Source organism: Takifugu rubripes, chromosome 1, assembly GCF_901000725.2.
Source record: "Takifugu rubripes chromosome 1, fTakRub1.2, whole genome shotgun sequence".
Taxonomy (NCBI): Eukaryota; Metazoa; Chordata; class Actinopteri; order Tetraodontiformes; family Tetraodontidae; genus Takifugu; species Takifugu rubripes.
The window spans coordinates 16,036,429-16,056,479 of record NC_042285.1 but is presented as its reverse complement, the minus strand read 5'-3'; the positions used below and the strand labels follow the sequence as shown (position 1 = coordinate 16,056,479).

Sequence of the window (20,051 nt, the reverse complement as noted above, 5' to 3'; positions counted from 1 at the left end):
CAATCAGCTGGGTCAATCCTGGAGAAGATGGGCTTTAATTCCTCACATTCTTTGTAAAACTGGTAAGATCAGACCTTAAACAGCAGCCACGGCTGCAAGGGAGGGAAGTCTTGTGCCACATGACACAAGGAAGAAAGAGAAGGGTAAAACACAAGGGACAGAATCTTTCTGAAGTCTTACAGTGAAAAATTAAGCAGATCTGACAAATTGTGAGAGAACATGGGAATGATTTTCACTCTTCCTGTCTCCTCGCTCAAAGGTGGTGGTGGTGGTGGGGTAACATCAGAAAATGAAAGGCTTATGTTACCCAAGACAAATGTAGGGAGAGGCGACTGGAGGAGAAAGGATAAACATACCAGGCCATATCTGTGAGGTATATCTGTGACCACAGCGTGTTCAATTACAGCAACACAAAAAGGAAATATCTCTTTGTGTGAGCTTGTTCCAGAGAAATCCTCCACTGTCCAGCTGAGCCCATCGAGCCCTCAAAAACAACAAACACTTGCTATAAGTGGCAACGCCATTAGGCTTTGTCCAGGTCTGCAGTGATTGTACTGAGCTCTTGTTTTATTCTCAATTTAGCACAACAATTCAACAAGTTAAGTGCATGGGGTTTAGCACAGACTGCATCCATAACACACACACACACATACACACACACACTCCGCTAGTCCCTGATCTGTCTGTATGCTCCGGTGATGATTCATTAAGCGTTCAAATCCCTCTTGTTAGCACAAGCCCACAGTCCTTCTGAGTGAGTCCAAGTTTACTAAATAACCGCAGTATGAATTTTTTAGACCTAACTAATATAGAAGCACCTGATCAGAGACAAACTCCCCAGTGAAAATGCCACCACGATTCATGATCCCTTTCTCTGTCTCATTGCCTCCTGCTTTGTTTTCAAAGGTTTTGTAATTCTTTCAAGCGAGACAGTTTGCAGCTGGAAAGAGATAAAGCCTGAGCTCTACATACATATGATACCAAAAGCAAAATGGCGTCAAGAAATGGGGAAGAAGAGCAAGAGAGGAAGAGACAGGAAGGGATGGACAAAAAATAGTTGAAAGCTTTTTTCGTTTCCCCTCCCACCTGATTCTACATGAATCAACCTTCCAGCCCTAATGTTTATACTTCCATCCAGACAAAACTGACCACGATGCTTCCCTGTGATCTGATGCTGCAAGTGTCAGAACCCGATCTCATCACAATACATCTGCCAGCGGCCTGTCTGCCATTCTTTGGCAACACTGCGTGGCGTCGTCACATCAGAGGAATGGCAGCTATGTGAACTTTGTGGAACGCTGCTTCTGGGCTTCTACTGTGCCTATACTGTACGATGGAAAAAGGCACACAGCAATTGGCAAACACTGAAAGGCCAAACCAGAGAGGGAAATCAATTCAGCACTACCCCCACCCTTTTTGAAAGGATACAAAGAGAAAAATCCATTTAACAGGTTTTTTTTAATACCGATTTACCAAACAAGGAATTACACTACAATTTTGGAAAATGAAAACAATAAAACAATGCCAGATTTATTTTCCCGTGAACAAAATATTCTTGTTTGATTTATATAATGCAATAAAAAGAAAGCGGAGAACATATAGACACATTTATACGTCGAGTACTCACCCTCTGATTGGCGACACAGATTATTCTGGCGTAGCAGCAGATCATCAGAAAGATGAGGCTGAACAAAGGCACGTACCATCTGCAAAGCACAGACACCAGCACACATTTTCAGTCTGCCTAAAAGATCATCCCTGTTGTTTTTCCTGTAATGATTGATTTCCTTTGTTAGGATCTAGATAATCTGACACTGCCGGATTTTAGAGAAATGTCCTACAGATTGCAACACATAAACTCAAAAAGGTTTCTGATATATAAAATACGATCTTAAAAAGTTATAAACAGAGCTCTGAATTCATATTAATATCTGATTTATAATTATTAAACTAATGTAATCTATGATCTTTTTAAATAATGGAAAGGATTCCTGAACTCTGATGCCGTGGGAAGCTTCTTATTTTAAACATGTCACAAAATAAATCCACTGGTTTTATTTCTGCTATATTCCTCAGTTTGAATGTTCCAGCAGAGGCAAATTATTGGCCTGCATCAAGGAAACCGCTAAGGATGTGTTAGAAAGTATCGAAAGGCATTAAAAACTACCGAACGTACTATTAAACTCTAGAAGGCCAGCGGTGATCTTTGAGAAAAAGAAATGCAGTGCAAGAAAATTTCCCCGTGTGAGATGTGGAGAGAATTCCAATTGGGACTGGAGGGCTATGTATCCTTAAAACATAACCATCAGTGAGGCTAATGGGAAAGAGGCTTCCATTTATCCCGTTCCAGGGTGATAGCACATCCAGAAGAAGAGAGGTGGATGTAGTGAGGCATCCATCGCACCCAATGACAGCTGTTCAAACCTGGGTTTGTTTCAGTTGGTCAGGCTGAGGGGGTTTTCTCGATCGGGTTTTCTCTCAACAGGTCTTCAATGATGACACGGATAGTCCCAAAGGACATCTGGAGAGTGGTTTAAGTAGTGTGAGGCAAGGGTTGGCCACCACAGTGTCCTGGCTTTATCTCCACTGAGAATTCTTTGTATATGCTGGCAAGGACTCAACAGCCGAGGGCCCCCATCATCAATACAGAACACAGCAAAATAGCGGCCCCGCTCAAGCTAAAGACGATCAAGTGAAGTTTTTGGAACTCTAGTGGATTCATTTATGCTTTAGTGCCAACAGTGCATAGCCAAAGAACATCTGGAAGCCTTTTTCAAACACCTGTAGAGGGCACGATGCATGCACATACACCTGACATAAATGAATATTTCACACTGAGCACATCCGGACTTCGGCGCACGCCGTTTGACTGAGCCCAGAAAAGGGGAGATATAAAACAATAAGTAATGGCACCTTAATGACAACACCGGAAATGTGTGGCATTCCCTTGGGATGAATGTTGACAATGAAGAGAGGCGCAGCGGAAAATAAGAACGTGCAGGCATTTCGCAGCAGATGAAGCAGAGCGAGATGCGTGAGACAAATGAGGTGATGGCTCTGTCACAATGGCAGCATTCTATTGCGCAACCTCTCGGGAGGTGATGTAAGCTCCGTGGAGTTTCAACCGCTCCCTGTGATCATTAAGCGGACCTTTTGTCTCGCTTTGATGGACAGGTTCCTGGCCACTTCGTCACTCTTCCACCTCAGTGAGTGTGCACACACACACGTACTATAACTCAGCCATTTTCGGCACGCCTAGCGCAGACCAGGAAACTGTTTCATAACAGGGGGGGAAAATGGCTCTTAATTTTTCATCAGATTTAGAGGAACAATATATACAAAATGCACTTTGAACATTTCTGCGTGTGAATGTGCACGCATACATCTGTATCGGTTCAATAATGGCGCGGGACGATGATGAAAGTGTTCCGAGGGAGCCCCGTGCGAGTGTCACTGCGATGTGATTTAATAACCTGCTCTCTGGAATAAACAGCGTCCAATTACACCGGCACACATCTCGTTAATGATGGAGAGACGAAGTGGGGGGTTGGCGAGTTAGTGGAGAGGGGAAAGGAGGGGTGGCCTTTTTAACGATAGCGTGGGGGGCTGCGAGTGGGAGAGAATGACGGGAGGCAGCTACAAAGTGCTCTAATTAGCATGATAATGATCTGCCATTAGACTCCGCTGTTCTCTACAGCTGAGCACTACCCGGAGAGAGGAGGAGAGCAAGAGGGAGACGTGGAGGGAAAGAGGGAGAGAAACCAAAAAGGAAGCAGGGATTCAGACTGGGCAGGGGGTGATAAAAGTGAAAACGAGAACAGAGGTGAGGACAGATGACAGCAGGACGGGAAAAGGCAGAAAAGATGAAAAAAGAAAACCCTGTCAGATAATTAAAAGCCAAGAAAAAAGAAAAGGTCAGAATCCAAATGAAAGAAATCACAGATAGATGCTACATCAAAAGATCCAGCAAGAAGCAGAGTATCATAGAGACCAGATCTTGGAAATTTCCATTTTTCACTGAGCAGTATGATTTTGCTCAATACGTGTCCACTTCCATGACCTTAACTGTGTCTGAAAAACAACTTTGCAACAGAACACTGGGGTCACCCAGTAAGAACTGGAACAACAAAGATCAGTCCTTCGACTGTTGTCTGTCTAACATTGTGGTAAACTGCACAAATAGAAATGCTGAAAAACGCTCTCAGCTCCGAACCGAATTGCTCGGTGGAACTGCATCATCACACTCGCGCAAAGATTTCATGTCTGGCAGCAGAGGCTCGGATGAAAGGAGCCATAATTAAAGCGCTAGGTACGAAACAAAAGCGCGGCGGCGGCAGACACGCTGCTGCTCGTTAAGCACGGCTGTCAACCCGGACCAACAAGTGTCGGCTGCCGAGTGAAAGATCTCGATCTACCTGTTCATCTGCTCATAACAGGAGACAACCAAAGGGACAGAAGGGGGGGAGGAGAGCAGAAGAAGAGCAGAGCATGACAGGTGCGTCCCACCACCAAATGTTCCCAAAATGTTGAGAGGAAACACAGCAAATGGAAAACCGACGACAGCAGCGTCACATTTAGCGGGTTTATGGTGAAAATTCGGATTTTGCAGCATTGACAATCATTGATTTTATCACAGCATTAAAGTTGCTGCTAAAGTTGATACCTTTTACTATTAATGACACAGTAGATATTTTGGCAAGAAATAACAAGTTTAAAACAGGGGGTGCGCGTCAGTACTTTAAGCCATGCATGACATTTGCGGTGTGTACCTGTCATAGCAAACACTGACACATATTTGGCACTGTAAAACTAAATATTTCACAAATGCTGCAGACCCTGTTTGAAAGCCACACAGCAGAGCTGTGATGTGGACAGGCGACAACAGACACTTTATTTAGACACTGAAAGAAAAGTTCAACTCGTTTATAATTCTGCTGCAACTAGTCAACCTAAACTAGAACAATAAACAGCAATGGCCAATCCACATCTTCAACCTGCATGGAATAATCATATAATGTTCTTTTTAGGCTGTGTATCGCTCAAAGCGTTCTTTGCTGAAACAGGGTGGAGAGTCTCCCGTGGACGAGTATCATTTTCCATTTAAATGAAAGCATTGACCTTCAGGATGATAAAGGACAACACATCACTCGCACACCAAGTAAAAGGCTCATTAGAACCAACAGAACTTATCCTATAACCACGGAGGCCTGACAGCCAATCGATCCGGTAAATGAAGATATGTTCATACTTACCAAGTTTATTTCCCCAGAACCTGCAAGCTTACGAAGACCGCAAAGTTTAATTTTTTTGGGACTAGTAATTTGTCTCGGAGCTAAAACGGGACCCACGTTGTACACCAATGGGGACCCTAAGAGCAGTGACTCAGCTACGCTTGAGTGCTTCCAAATGCTGACTCAACCTCTGAAATTTTGCACCTCTGTCACAAAATGCAGTCTGCCGCTTTTCATTCGTTTTCCCCCTTTCATCCCCACTGTCCCCCCCCCCCAAGCCTCCCCTGGCTCCTCTGTCTTGCCTCCGCGCTTGGCTGAACCGTGATGAAGACACACTACGGGGCGTGGGCAGAGACGAGGGTGATCCATTTTACTTATTCTCCTGGAATCCCCGATCCTGAGTGATCCCCTCTCTTCCCAACAGTTCTGCTTGTGTCCCTTCAATAAGCAAACCTCTGCTGCTGGCAGATTATAAGAATTTCTTCCTTGACAGGTGCTGCCTTTGCCTCTAATTTCTTGTCTAGTTTTATGTAATTAGAGCTAATGAAGAATTCCCTGATTCTCTTAGCAACCCATCCCCCAGGGCCACGACCGCATGCAAATTTTAGTGAAAGCCGGAGAGCAGCAGAACACCGATAGAAGAGACACGGGCTCGTTTAGCACAGCTGATAGCTATGTGTTGTTCTGTGAGCGTGTGTGCCAGTGTTTGTCTGTGTGAGCCTGCGCATGTTTATTTGTTTAGAAAGATTGATTCCCCGCTGATGCTGCGAGCGGCAATGCGATTACCTTGGCTCATAGCAAAGTGTTGTGTGCGTGTGCGCGCGACCGTGTGGTTAAGCGTCTGCGCCGGGGATTGGCAGAACCCTCGTAGACTTAGGGCCAGTTGCAGAAAGCAGTCGACAGGCATAATCCTTCATAGCCGTCCTAAACACTTAAATACACAGTGTAGCAACTCCCCTAAATCTGACAAGGCAGAGACACATCCACCAGCACGCACGCATGCACTCACAAACACACGCACACACACACCTTGGCCTCACACCAACAGGGAGAAAACCCTGCAGGCTCTCCTGACATGCAACCCTTCACATTTCCCTGCAGAGGCAGACCTCCTCCCCTTCTCTCCCAGTAGGGGAAGCTTTGATGCCGGCGCTGAAAGGGTCTACTTACATCCCAAATCTCCAGGCTACGTGATCGTCTGTGATCCAGCTGGGGGAAGAGAGAGAGAGAGAGAAAGAGAGAGAGAGGTTACAAAAGGAGAGCAAGAGCGGAAAGAGAGACTTGCGCGACTGTGGAGAGGAAAAACTGTGCAGCTGTAGCTATTAATAAGCCCAGAATGGAAAGAGAGAGCCAAGCCCGGAGATTAAGGCTATGTCCCAATTCTCATTCCACCGTCTCCTCTCTTTGGCCTCTTCCCTTTTCTTCATCATTTAACAAACTTCCAGAACAAATTATATCCTTATATCGCCAAAAGAGCTGGAGGCGTGCGTAGGTAGCTTTTTGTCACAACACTGGAATATATTAATCAAAATAATGCCTTCAAAAAGGACTGTAGACATTTCATTCTGGGGAAAAAGTTTAAGTACTGAAATCATCAATATTTGGATAAATTACATTTTTGATGACAACAAATTTTGTGAAGAAAGACCTCAAAATGGAAGACAGTTGATCGAAGAAATATTAACATGAAACTATAAAAGAATTAAACACAACAGGAATGGTGGATGTGATCCGTACTCACCACCAGGCTCCAGCAGGGCCATAGTAGCCCTTTAACAGTGGCAATGAGGCCATGACCAGAGGCACCCCCCACGCCATCAGATGGTACAACCTGATAAGAAGGAGATGTTTTTTTCATTAGGTGACTCAAGACCAGAGAGCTCTGCCCCTGAGAAAAGAAATAGATCAATTTTTCCTCAAGTGTAGCCATCCCTTTATTGGCAGCCACACTGGGGTCATTTTACAGGTGCACAGAAATGCTCAGGCAACTAAACTTTTCATTACTCATGATAATATAAACCATAACTACCCTTGATCTTGCTGGTGGGAGAAAAATAATGTAAGTGACATCATCTGGAAGGAAGTGGGGGTTTGAGAGGAAACCTTCAGGCTTATACGGCCAGTTAAAATGTTCTTTTTCAATCGATAAACATAGCTGTGTGTGGCGCAGAAGAGACGTGTGCTCCAGTGTCTCGCGCATCAGTGTGGGTGTCGATACTTTATAGAGCGTGCCCAGTCGCTCTGTCAATTGAGTGGAAGTCCTGCCCTGACTTGTTCCAAGTGTGGTCAATCGAGCGGCGGTGACACGACTGACACACACTCAATTGCTCTCCAGTTGGACACTTAAACAGACTCAGACACTCTTGTGCACACTTTCTTACTTCCCTTTACCAGCGCACTCCCCTTTTCCCAGTCAAACCCCCCAATTTGACCTAGAGCACTTTTGAGATCACACTGAAGGCTGATACTTGAAATAGAACAAAGCAGAAGGTGAGAAGAAAAAACAGAAAATGTCTCACTTCAGAGAAAGAAAGATAGAGTATACAGATCAAACACGATAAGGTGCCAAAGTCAAAAGGAAACCCAAAAGCAATAATGGGAGATAAAGGAAATGGTGAAAGGAATCCAACAAATGAGCAGCTGAAAGGAAAAAAGGGGAGAAAATGACAGAGATAAGCTGGGAAAACCTGTGTCATAGTGGGAGGAGAGACCCAAATAGGGAACTCAGCTGAGCCAGTCTGTGGTGTGACAACTGGTGCGGGGGGTGTCAAGAAATCAATGCTGAGAACTCACAAACAGACAGACACACAGAAAGGCTGCAGCGCGTTCCCCGCACGCTCGCAACGCATTGAGAGGAAGACGAAGAGAGACGAGGAGGTCCGGAGCTGCTGCGCTACATGGGCTTAATGAGGCACAGCAGGACTGCCGTGCGCGGCGCGGTTCCCCCACCTGCATGCAAGCACACACCCTCCCACGCACAGGAAGGCACGCACGCTGCTCGCACAGAGATCTCTCTCTCGAGGTTCAATCTCATTTTTCACCGTCTCAACCGTTCGCCTCGATCCGTCCTTCAAACGCGCATAAACACAACGCGCACGCGCAACGCGCACTTTTCATCCTCTCTTGCATCCACTTCAATCACTCTTAGATCATCCAGCCTCCGTTTTCCATCTCCTCTGGCGATTTGTTCATTTATAAACCATCACAGTGCGCTGTTGCTGTGTGCGCGTGTGTGCACGTGCTGCGCGCGGGAGAGGGAGTGAGAGCGGATTTGAGGGTGGCGCGTGGTTGGGTGAAGGTAGGTAGCTGTGCATGTATGCAAAACCACAAACTGGTCTGCATAACCGCGCATGGCTTCCCCGAACACAGTCGGCACGTGACGACAAGTTGTTTTTTTCATGTCCAACTGTGAACAGCAGCATCACACACATATGCAGACACATCTGCGGCCAACTCCGTGAGAGGCTGGGAGTTGCTGAGGCTGTGAAGTGAGTCCAATTCTGGCCCCATAGCCTGTGCCATCCCCTACACCCATAAAGCAGTCTGCCACTGAGTTATACTACCATTATATCGTTTGGCTTATTGCTAATCAATGCAGGGAAAGTCCCATAAGAGGGTAGCTACCTTTACAGGCCCAGGCCTCACACACAGAGGAATAGAACCAGCGTGCATCCGTGAACACCGACACGATGAGACCATGAATGATTGACGTGCAAAGCAAGAACTTATTATAGCATTTTTTCCCTGCACCTCGTGCATACATTTTCTTTTTAGAATACGCTTTTGTGTCATAAAGCGCTGCGCTAGGCAGGGAAAATGAGAAAATATCTCGCGCACAAGCAAATTTGCACTCCCCCTGTAGAAAAGGGCTCATGGGAGTTTGAGCGACAGCAACATAGAGCCACAAAGCGTGAAGACGGGTGCACACGCAGAGACACATGCGCGCGCACAGTTAACGGCTGACACTCGCTCCCTTTTCAATTAGAGCGTCGGCTGGCTGGAACAGAAAAGGAAGAGGAGGGGGGGGGGGGGGGGGCTGTCAATGCTCCGCAGGGAGACACATGCTCCGCAAGGCCGAGAGCACGAACACACGCAAGCACATACAAACACCGAGAAGGAAACGGCCATGGTTCAACAAAGAATCCACGTTTGACGACAAGCACGCATAGGATGTGAGGCCAGAAATAGGCTTTTAAATGCACTTTCAAATACCAAGGCAATTACTGGATCATTGGAAAGATCCATGGGGATTTACTAAAGTGCAAAAAAATACCTTTAGGAGATGATAAAATAGGTTTTATCCTTCTAAAATGGCCCACAATCCCACATATAAATATATAACCATCTTTTACAAATTGGGAACTCTGTCTGGCAGAACCAAATCCATACATTTAAACAATGTGAGCTTCTCCAGCTCCTACTCACATCTCATATTTGTTGGTGCTCACTTCTCTGACCAGGTTGAAGTACAGGTTCAGTGTGATGAGACAAACCCAGGCCAAGGCACTCCAGTCTGCAGAAAAACAAGGTCACATCACACAGCTCTCCTGGCACACAGCAACACACCTACAATTGTCTTCTAAACACAGAGCCCAGCATGTGTGTGTGTGTGTGTGTGTGTTTTATTTTTTGATAAATGAAGGCATATTTCCCGGTAATATGAGGGAAACCTGTGGCTTAGGGTGATTGATGAGAGGGGGGAGCACACGGAGAGATAATGATGAACTGTGGAAAAGCTCAGGGAGATAAGGAAAGAGTGCGGGTGGCGGAGGGAGTAAGGGACGGGAGAAAAATAGGGTACAGGGGGTGGGTGAGTGCGTGTGTGTGCGTGTGTGTGTGTGGGGAAGGGGAAGGGGGGGGGGGGGGTGGAGGCTTTAGCCAAACAGGGATGTGAGCTACACGCGCTCACTTCTTTTCTGAGACCATCATATACCAGCCTCTTTAGTTCGTATAGAAGGTGTCGCTGGTCACTGGTGACCCCAGCTCAACCCCTCTCTCATGCATATGCAGAAATACACTATGCACACACACAATATTCAGGATTACAATTTCATATGAGCGAGATGAACCCTGGCTTCCTATTCCATCATCAAAATAGGCAGTTTGCTGCGACGACAAGCGCCTTGCATAACCGGCAGCTTGGATTTTTACACAAATTCAAAGATCAGCTCCACCACCTGTACCTCTGTGGGCCCTGCTGCCATTTTCCTCCATTTTATAAAATTTATTGGTTGGAAGTGGTGCTGCGCTGTGGAGCAGCTCCCGCTAGTCTTGACATCTCACAATGGAACACAGCGCCTTTTCAGCCAGTGTTTATGTGCAGCCATTTGTCCTCAGCGTAAGGATACTCGCGATAAAACCTTGACAGGCACCAAACCCTGCAGCACTAACTCATTGCCCATTACCCTGCATCCATCTAAGGGTGTGTGCTGTAAAACAATTAAACTGGGTACACGAGTTGGCATAGGAACGCATAACTTTAAAACAATATGCTAATTAGGAGATTGCTTTTGCAACAGAAAATGCTGCTAGGAAAACACACGTGTGCTCCAAAGATTCCTTCTATTAAATGGAGACTTGCATATTTCCCTCTTCTTGCGTTCACTACGCCATACCAAACACAACTGTTCGGGCTCGACTTGGAAATTTGTCCTTTATTCGGTTTATTTTAACAGCTGAATTTCTGATCAGCACCAGGACTCTTTTAAAATAGCACCAACTATGAGGTCAGAAAATGCTGAAAACCCGACACTCTCCAGATCTCATGACCATACGTTACTGGGCCAAAGTAAAAACCCACCGACGAGAGCCTTTTTTTCCTCAGGGCGACGCAAAGGATATGTGGCCACCTCATGCTTTGTGGATAAATAATAACCCAGATTTTGGGGGGGAAATCATATTACTTTACATTATATTCAATATGATATATTATCCTTGCTGGATTTTGAACTCATTCTTAAAAATACACCAGTGCACAATTAGATTTTGTCTTACCAAAGTAAGTTAGCCACCAGGCCTGGAAGTTACAGACTGGTCCCTTTGGAAGTGATTCACCCTAAAAGCAAGAGAAGAAACAGCACAGTTATTTTAATACACCCACCAACGCCTCTGTTTATGTGTGTTTAATAAAAATTGGAAGGCTACCTCACCATAACATATGCTACACTGTCGAAGAAGGCAGCTACAGTCAGGCTGAGAATCATCTTCTGTGTAGTTGAAAATGAGACAAAGATTTAAAAACAGATCGTTCTGAAGCATATTTAAAGAAAAAAAAATGTCATCTTTGTGTTTGGCTTCACTTTGAGAAAGGGGTACATTAAACATCAAATGATGAGTGATTTGGTTGACAGGACACGACGTCCCTGGTAAGATTTGTGTGAGATATTGTATGTTATAAATCAATAATTTGCGTAGTAGGGGATTTTGAAAAAGGTAATTGGGATGCATGTCAGACATCAGCCTAAAGGTGTTTCAAAACGGTTGCTGGAGTCGGCACATAAAGAGACGCGAACACACACGGAGTCGTTAATCAATCTGTGCCCCGACTGCAACGATCCTGCGGAGACTACAGAGGAAGGAGGAAGAGGAAGCGAAGGAGACAGAAAAAGAACACGGGAGGGTCAGAGAGCATTAGCGCGCATCGACTGACGGATAACCTTTGAAAGGGGTTGGTGTTAAGGAGGAAGTTGATATGTGGGAGAGCAGCAGAGACGCAGAGGAAAGAGCACGAGGTGAGGCCTCTCCGTGTCAGCTGGTCCAGAGGTAATGGGGTTCGTGAGAGAAACACACCGTGAGGTCATTTGCTTTGGGAATATGGGAAGATTTTTCTAAACTGGCTAAATGAACACCACGATGCAAACGTATGGTTCAAACCTGTGCCACTTTACCTGTGCCAGTGAGTGATACCTGCGAAGTAGCCAGATCACAATCAGCATGAAAAGGCTGTGGAGAGAGAAGTGACGTGTCTCAGCACAACTGTGCAAATCATTTTTGCAGCTCTACATATGATGTACTCTCTGCAGCGGCACCACTAGACACAATTCTGCAAGATTAAGCAACATTTAAATCACAGCTGGTATAAGCTACAAAAAGCTAACTAACTACTGTTGCTAGTTTATTATAACATACCTGTAAACTAACGCAGGGACAAACAAAATCCACGTTTACCATTTGAATTTTGACAGGGACATTTGTCAGCTGGCATAATGCCGGTTTGGCTTCAGACATTAGTTGGGAAATCATTCATTTTAAAATGCGATAAATCAAGAATTAGAAACCAAACTTGGCTAATTCTGATACCTGTATAGTAAAGAGATCAACAGCACAAAACAATGTACTTGTAAAAAAAAGAAAGGGAGAATATTTACCATCCTAATAAAGAGAACGTCCCTGTGGCTCTTTTTACTATTAAAATCACCTCCTGTAAATCAAACACACATACACACAAAGCGATATTTTTTTCATTTTTCTTCTCCAAAAAAAGCAAATACTATACTGCCATCATTGCAATTGCATGTTTTGAAATGACCACTTGAGAAGAAACAAAATTGCTCTTGAGTATGTGTGCAAGTGCACTTAGAGGAAAATGGAATACACTGATCAGACCTGTATGGATGGTCAGTGATGGAATGAGGCGTTTCTTTATGTCATCTCATATGCATCTCATCAATGTATTAACATTCACAGGTGGACTGTGGCAGCTGAGTGAACTGAAATACGCTGGAATGCATGTTTTGTCCAACGCTACATTCAGGTTGAATCTGATCTGATAGCTGCTCGAGACAACTTAAAAAGCTGAAGGACAAAGGAATGATAACAATGATCGATCGGTCTGTCATGTACGAGGTCAAACACCTTTTTTCTTTGCAAAGTTATGACAAAAGCAATCAAATTTTTGCTGTCATGTATACTGCTCCATATACAGGAGCAGAAACACAAAGAAAGGGATAAAAAATGTGACTTGGGATCTTGATATCAGTTACTTTCTAACATTTTATTTATCAGACTCTCCACAGAGGGACAGGATTTGATTCTCTAATGTTTTTTCCCCCACACAAATACTGGATTCTGCACCTGATCAAGACTCTATCTGAAGGAGCCACTTATCTTATCTATTTTTCTGTAATGGTTCTCTTGTCCTGTTCTATATGAGCCACATATTTGAATGCAGCACGACAGCTTCTGGAACAGTGTGCAGAGAAGCAAGTGGGTGTTTTCATGACGGTAGATAAAGCGGAACATTACAAATAACCAAGGGTGAAGAAAAGCGATATTTACAAAACAGCACAATTTATTCCTGCAGAAAAATTTAGAGACATGAAAATTTGACAGGGCTCTTTCTGACAGCTCCTTTGAGCACTGGGGCATTTAGTCATGTGCAAGCAGCTAAATGTTTGCTCCACCCATTGCTTAAAACAAATAGAGCATCTCCAAAGTCCAGATATGGTGGAGACTCCCATGATGTCTGTTTCATGACACAGCCGAGGGGAAACTTGCTCTTGATCCTCTTTAACCAGTTTTAAATTGCACTTTCATACATGGTCATGAAGAGCAGATTATGGATTTGTTTGTAATTTTGGTGAACAGACATACAGTATAATTAATCTCAACCAACCAGCAAAATCCTGATGCTTTTATTTGACCAGCTAAGTGCTGACCTCCACAACCATGTGCACTTAATTACCATATCACAAGTCATTACATAAAAGAATCCAAACTGCTCCAATAAGATGCTAGAAAGTGGACATCCTAATTACTGCTGGAGTGTCATAAGTGCTGCAGATTCAGCACTAAGTTTTAATGAACACAGACTGGTCCCACATGTGAACTCACAACATCCTGCAAATTCATTTGCATTTGTGATGATGCTGATTTTTCGCTTGGCTTACAAATAGGTGAGCCAATGCTTTTTGTTACTTTATTGAATTGTCGAGTCATTAAGGGCACCTGAACAATTTAGGGGCAAAATCAAATATTACATTATATTCACTTTGGTTAATGGTATTTTACCCCAAAGCACCTGGAATCAAAAACATCCAAGCTTCATTTTCACTGGTAATGTCACCAAAAACCTGGAACTCAAATCCAGGGGGGCAGTGACCTTTTTACGGGCTGAACTGATCTGTTGAGGTCTGCTGGGGTACACAGGGGCTTCAGCAAGAAGGCTGACAGCACATTATGAGGCACAAGATGACAAGCATGATTAAGGAGAAGCAATTTATGCTGGTATCATTCTTAGTATCAAGTGCAGTTTCGATACAGTAAGGATCTCATCCAAAACTATTTTATCACCACTAACAACAAATGGTGGGGGAGATTGCTCAGTTTATTGTAATCTCATAACCTAGTTTATAACCTTTTGAAATAAAAAAAAACTAAACTATATAAAATTTAAAAGCTGTGTACTCAGAATACCAAAACAGTGCTGTAACATACCATATAAACTGTTCCAAGGTAAAATTTTGATATGTAGCGTCGTTTTGGCCTAATATGCAACACTAGTCGAAAAACTAACGAGCTCTAATTAACTAGTAGATTATTGCTGATCAGTGACAGAACAGCTAGCAGGAAAAATGCCTAAACCTATAGTTGTGCACTAACAAGCATGCAAGTACTCTAAAAGTATTCTTAATTACCCCAGAACCACAAGAACACTCACTAACAAAACTTCCTATGGGTAAATTGGCTTATAACTGAAATTTGTGTCATCATAAACTTACGCATTGGTAGCTGTCTGAATCGTTATTAAAAAATACGCAGCGTGAGTGATTGCTTGTCGGCTTCATAGTTGTTATTTTTCTCAGGAAAAAGTGTGGTTCGTTGAAAAATTAGAGCGATTTGGATATATTTTTATATTTTCTTTCCTGTGCTGGTGTTTTGCGGTGCCTTTTCAAGCACTTCCTGTTTCTACGGTGCGCGCAAAAGGACTAAAAGCATCGTTCCCCGTTTCGTATCGTGAGATTTGTTAAACGCAAGTCGAAATTCCACAGCGTGAATCATGTTTTCTTATCCTTTGACTTTAAGTTGCTTTTCAACTAAAATATTATTAGATCTATACCCTGAATATTTGGTTATTTAAAACATCTATGTGAGGATTTAATAATTTTAACATGGATCCACTTGCCCTGATGCAAAGAAAATACCGAGTTGCATAGACTAAATAGCGTTTAATGCTAGATATAACCACTTCATAATAACCCCCACATCACTCACCCGTGACTCAAAATCTGAATTTGGGCCAATTTCAAAGTAAGCAATTTTTCTGTTATTTTGTTTCTTTTTAAAAAAAAATACAATTTAGCCTAGCAGACTGGGCTGATAAATGAACAGCAGTGACTGAATTTCAAGATTCAAAGGAATTTTCAAGCTTAACCTAAATTGAATTATGTTTAGTTAATTTTTTTAATAGATTATCCATTCTACACAATAATTTGTACTCTGGCATTCGTATAGAGGTCTAGTTTCATCTCGTCCACTCCATTGTTGGTGTCAACTGATATTGTGAAGAGAAAAGAAGGCTCAATCCCTCATTGTCTGTGGGTGAGAGAGACAGATTAAAAAATGGCCAGAGGTAGAAGGTGGATGTTGTACTGTTTTGAACTTTTGTTACGCAACTTATTGTCACTATTTAAAACAATAAAAATGATGCAAAAGCCAAACTGGAATTCTTTGGTTAAAGCCGACAGGATTGAGACTAATAACGCAAAGTAAAACAAAAAAAATGCAAATAAATATACACAAATATCAATTAACATGGCCTCTTTGTAATTGACAGATTTATTTCTTCCCAAGCATCTTGTGTAACTTAAATTAGTATGTTAAATCAAACCACCCCTTCCTTCCGGTTGTTTTATTTTTGTGGAGGTGTTGCCCACATAGAACTGAACTAGCAGCATTCCTAATAAAAATTCTACTCCTCCCTTTTTAAATGCACTTATTAAATCAATTATAGCTCAGTGAAACTATGTTCAAAGAATTAAGTTTTTTTTTCTCTCCAAAACCTTACAGTGTAATTTAAATTGAGTTTAAATAAAAATCTGAAGAACCAAGAGCTGATAGTTTGTACATCTTAGATGTTTAAATGCTGCGTTTGGTGTTTGACATCAAATGGACCCTAAAAATATTTCATATGTATATGTTTTCTTATTCTACACCAAACAGGTTAGAAAAGCATTCTTCTGACACTGGTGAACAAGGAAAGTGAAGTCTATCTGAAACATTCCATAATGCTTGCATCATTTTAACGTAAACCACATTCATGGAACGACACCCACACACAATCAAAATCAGTTTATACAAAGGTTTATTTTCACCAGAAATTTTCTTGGTACAAAAATTGTGCAGATGTATATGAAAGCCTTGTCATAAAACGTGGTGCAAATGAGCGACACGAACAAAGCATCTCGTGGAAATCCTCCTTACTTTCTATGCAGACACATTATAAGCTGATTCCAGTTCAGTGGCCATGTAGGACATTGGGAGATCATGGGCAGCTACGAGCATCTGCCTCCTTCCATTTGAATATAAAAAAAACAAAGACGGGTCGGACTTAAAGGAGCGATGGTCATACACAGACTAGCACATCTGAACACGCTGACATCATTAGCATCACACAGAGCGAACTAAATCTTTTGTCAGCACTAACAGAGGGGGGGATCAGATGCCAGGTCCTGTACTTCATGCTGTTCGCCCCTTCTCCAACCTCTCTCTCCAGCACAGGGACTAAGGAAATAAATAATAATAAATAAATGCTTCACCTGCATCTCACAGCAGGATGAAGACGTGTACAACACCGTGGAGTGCAAATAAGAAATGTGGCGTTCAGTGTAGAGATTCTTTCTTCAGGATCAACACAACCACAGAGCAGACCAACACCATAGAGAAATCAGCTGCCACTTCCTCTGCCTGTCAAACGCATGTCCCAGCTTTTCATTGGCAGTGTAGGCAGCAAAAAAAGCCCAGTGAAAGAGTTCAGTCCACAAAGTCAAATGAATGCTTGTGGTGAGGTTACTGGCCCCATCCTCCAATACCAATCTCTTTTTTGTAGCGCCTGGTGAGGGTGTCAGCCTGCTGGGTCAGCTTGGACAGCACCCCTTGCAACCCAGTGAGGTGATACTGGAACCGCTTTTCCAAATCCTCATCCTCCTCTTCCTCATCCTCTTCGGACGATAGTGACGCAAAAGAGATGCTGGATGTGGACGAGTTCATGCGGGTGAACTCCAGGCGCCTCTCGCCGGCGGCGTTGATGCCCCACTCCATGTCCCTGCGGATGGATTTGAGAAGCTGGTAGTAACTGTACATGTCCCCCTCGTCCTCGTCTGACTTCAGAGAGTTTATCTCCTTGTCCTCCTCCAGCGGGACGTCTCGGAGCAAGCTGGGCACCATGATGGTCTGGTCCATGTTGTTTACGGCGCCAAGGAAACGATTCATGGCGTTGAAAAGGGAGTTTTTCTGGTTGGGGGTTTCTAGGAGCTGCATCATCATCTTGGCAAAAGTTGCGCGTTTCTTTTTTCCAGTATCAGGAATAAAAATCGACGATCCAAATATCCGCTATTTAATTCCGGGTAGATCGGCTTACTGGGTCGTCTGTGGGTCTGTAGCGCTATAACGAAGATTTAGGGAAGCTCCGAACAGGGAAGCTCCGTTTTTAGTTTTCTCTTTTCCTTTCTGGTACTTGATGAAGGGCGCACATTTATAGCTCCGTGCAGGTGGTTTCGTGCGTTAAAGGCGGCGCTTCAACCTGTTTGTCAAGTTCTTCCAGGGAGGCTGTAACCGGACCCAAACGATCTGAAATAGCCACATAGGACAGCATAAATGTTTGGCACATTTTCAAAGGGAGTGGCTTCGAACTGACAGCTTTAAGTTTCTAGAAAACGTACCGCTCTGTCACATTATCTTGGTGGGAAAAGGTGTTACGCCGCTTACTTTACGCACAAAAGCTGCCAGTTCACGAGTCAATGTCAACTCATCATAACCTGAACTCACCGTGTGATGCGCAGGCCTGTAGGAACTTATGGATGATGAACAAAGTTCCCGGAGTGTTGCATCATCGCTACCACATTCTGTTCCGATGAGCCAGACAGGACAAAATGGGTGAGGCCGGACCGAGCGGCACCGTGGCATGAATATTCATTAATGAGCCATCAGCCCACTGCTCGGGCTTGTGTTATAGCCAATCAGATTCATCCGAAGGCGGGATTAGTCAGCGTCTGACCAATGACGAGTCGCTTCCTGAAGCAACGTTTAGGCGAGTATCTCAGTGATTAAATCCTTTTTTCCCCCCTGGTCAAAAATGTATTAAATACAGTATTCAAACTGTAAATCCCAAATACCTATTAAGTCAGTGAAGTGTACTTCGGGTTTGTTTTTTAATCCAGACTTGGCAGTCAAAATAAAGTAGGCTTGGCATCCATTCTAACAGAACATAATTGTAAATTCACTTATTAATCTTTGATTTTTAGAGTAACTTCGTATGAACGTGGGTGGTTCGTGCTGAACTAGTTTTTTGAGGTTACATAATCCAATGTGGTCTCAAACCAGTGTTGACATGATGGACTGCTGCACCATTGTTGCCACTTCATGAGTCTGAAAAGGCGTAGTAGCAACATTTTGTTCTTTAAAGCAGTTGGATGAATGAAATGGGGTGGATTGCTAAAACACACTGTACAGCTTTACTTTATAATTGCGGCCACTCTGTCTACTGATGCATCATATTACAGATCCAGTTCCTGTCAGTCTTTTTGCAGCTGGTAAACAGGGGTTCGCCCAGCCAGGAATAGCTCGCCATTAGTTTTTCAAACTGAATGTACTGTCTCTGAAATCTGAGCTTTGCTTAGCTAGTCAGACACCAAATGCAAAAACAAAATAGTTAGTGCATGACTATCAACAAGTTGGGATCTCTGCAGCATGGCTGGCTGGGTCATATGCTGATTTTAAATATGTTTACATTGCAAAAGAAGAAAAGGGAATAATGAGACAAGAAAAGGGAATAATGGCAAAAACAAAAGGTGTGGCCACTGTTAGAAACTGCCCATTAATTAAGCTGTACCCATCCAATTCTTGATATAGATACTGGTTACTCAACCACAACTTAAAAATTGTTGCTTAGCAAGAATGGGAAGAGAGCAATAAACAGCTCAACCTGACGGTTTGGTTTCGCTCTCGGCCTGCCTCATCCTTCCGTCAACTCTCTTTGCTTTATCTCTGCGGAAGAAGTGTGTGCATATCATTTTATTAAGCAAAGGCAGCTGAGTATATAAACGCTAATATGATAAATGTTTTTAAAAAAAATTGTGCAATGCAAATGAAATCATGTCAGTGTTATCAGTGTTAATTCGAGATAAACTATTTACTGCAGGCAGAATGAGTGTCAATGTCAGATTATTGCTAATGATAGCTAAAATGGAAAATTATCTTTCTAATTTTAAAAGCTCATGCAGTGGTGGAGATAAACCAAAGAGATATGATTTAAAGAGGAATTTACCTATTAAAACAAGAATTTAGCCATATTGTAATATCACATCTAGTCACCTTAATGAAACTCAAAAGTTTAAATTTGAATATTTACAACAATTACAGACCTTAATCAAAAATCAAAATGAACTTGTGTGTGCATATCAAAGTAATGTTTTTTCTTATAAAATGTAGCATAGTGGAGTTATTGTAACACAGTTGTCATAAACTTGTATTATATCAATGATTTAATAAATTAGTATATAAGACTGTGTGCACCACAGCCTAAAATGCAAGTGAATTTGGGTTTTAGTAGTCAACCACCTTATTATGTAATTTCCACAATGAAGCCCAGTCAATGTTCCACAT

General features: G+C 43.0%; 2 protein-coding genes across 3 annotated transcripts in view; both read right to left on the bottom strand.

Moving 5' to 3' along the window:
- Nucleotides 1-15,518, bottom strand: part of LOC105416239 (cyclic AMP receptor-like protein A) — a 39,411-nt gene extending 23,893 nt beyond the window's left edge. The window contains exons 1-9 of the mRNA XM_011606628.2: nt 14,951-15,518; nt 12,599-12,651; nt 12,119-12,173; nt 11,381-11,437; nt 11,226-11,286; nt 9,657-9,744; nt 6,973-7,062; nt 6,402-6,440; nt 1,628-1,706 (exon numbers count right to left, since the gene is read on the bottom strand). Coding sequence (XP_011604930.1) covers nt 1,628-1,706; nt 6,402-6,440; nt 6,973-7,062; nt 9,657-9,744; nt 11,226-11,286; nt 11,381-11,437; nt 12,119-12,173; nt 12,599-12,651; nt 14,951-15,016 — 588 coding nt within the window. The 5' untranslated portion in view covers nt 15,017-15,518. The remainder of the gene's footprint in view (nt 1-1,627; nt 1,707-6,401; nt 6,441-6,972; nt 7,063-9,656; nt 9,745-11,225; nt 11,287-11,380; nt 11,438-12,118; nt 12,174-12,598; nt 12,652-14,950) is intronic.
- Nucleotides 15,519-16,516: 998 nt separating this feature from the next.
- LOC101072224 (mid1-interacting protein 1-B) lies at nt 16,517-18,357 on the bottom strand. Of its 2 annotated transcripts, none has more exons than XM_003961604.3 (2): nt 18,216-18,357; nt 16,517-18,017 (listed from the first exon to the last, which is right to left on the bottom strand). In XM_003961604.3, exon 2 carries the CDS (start codon nt 17,712-17,714, stop codon nt 17,238-17,240), a length of 477 nt encoding a protein of 158 aa, XP_003961653.1. In that variant the 5' UTR covers nt 17,715-18,017; nt 18,216-18,357; the 3' UTR covers nt 16,517-17,237. The 2 variants fall into 2 exon arrangements, with proteins under 2 accessions (XP_003961653.1, XP_011604939.1); XM_011606637.2 differs by lacking the exon at nt 18,216-18,357 and adding an exon at nt 18,110-18,215.
- Between the last annotated feature and the right edge of the window lie 1,694 nt (nt 18,358-20,051).

Coding starts and splice junctions, on each gene's coding strand:
- LOC101072224 (XM_003961604.3), bottom strand. CDS start 17,714: ATGATGATGCAGCTCCTAGAAACCCCCAACCAGAAAAACTCCCTTTTC.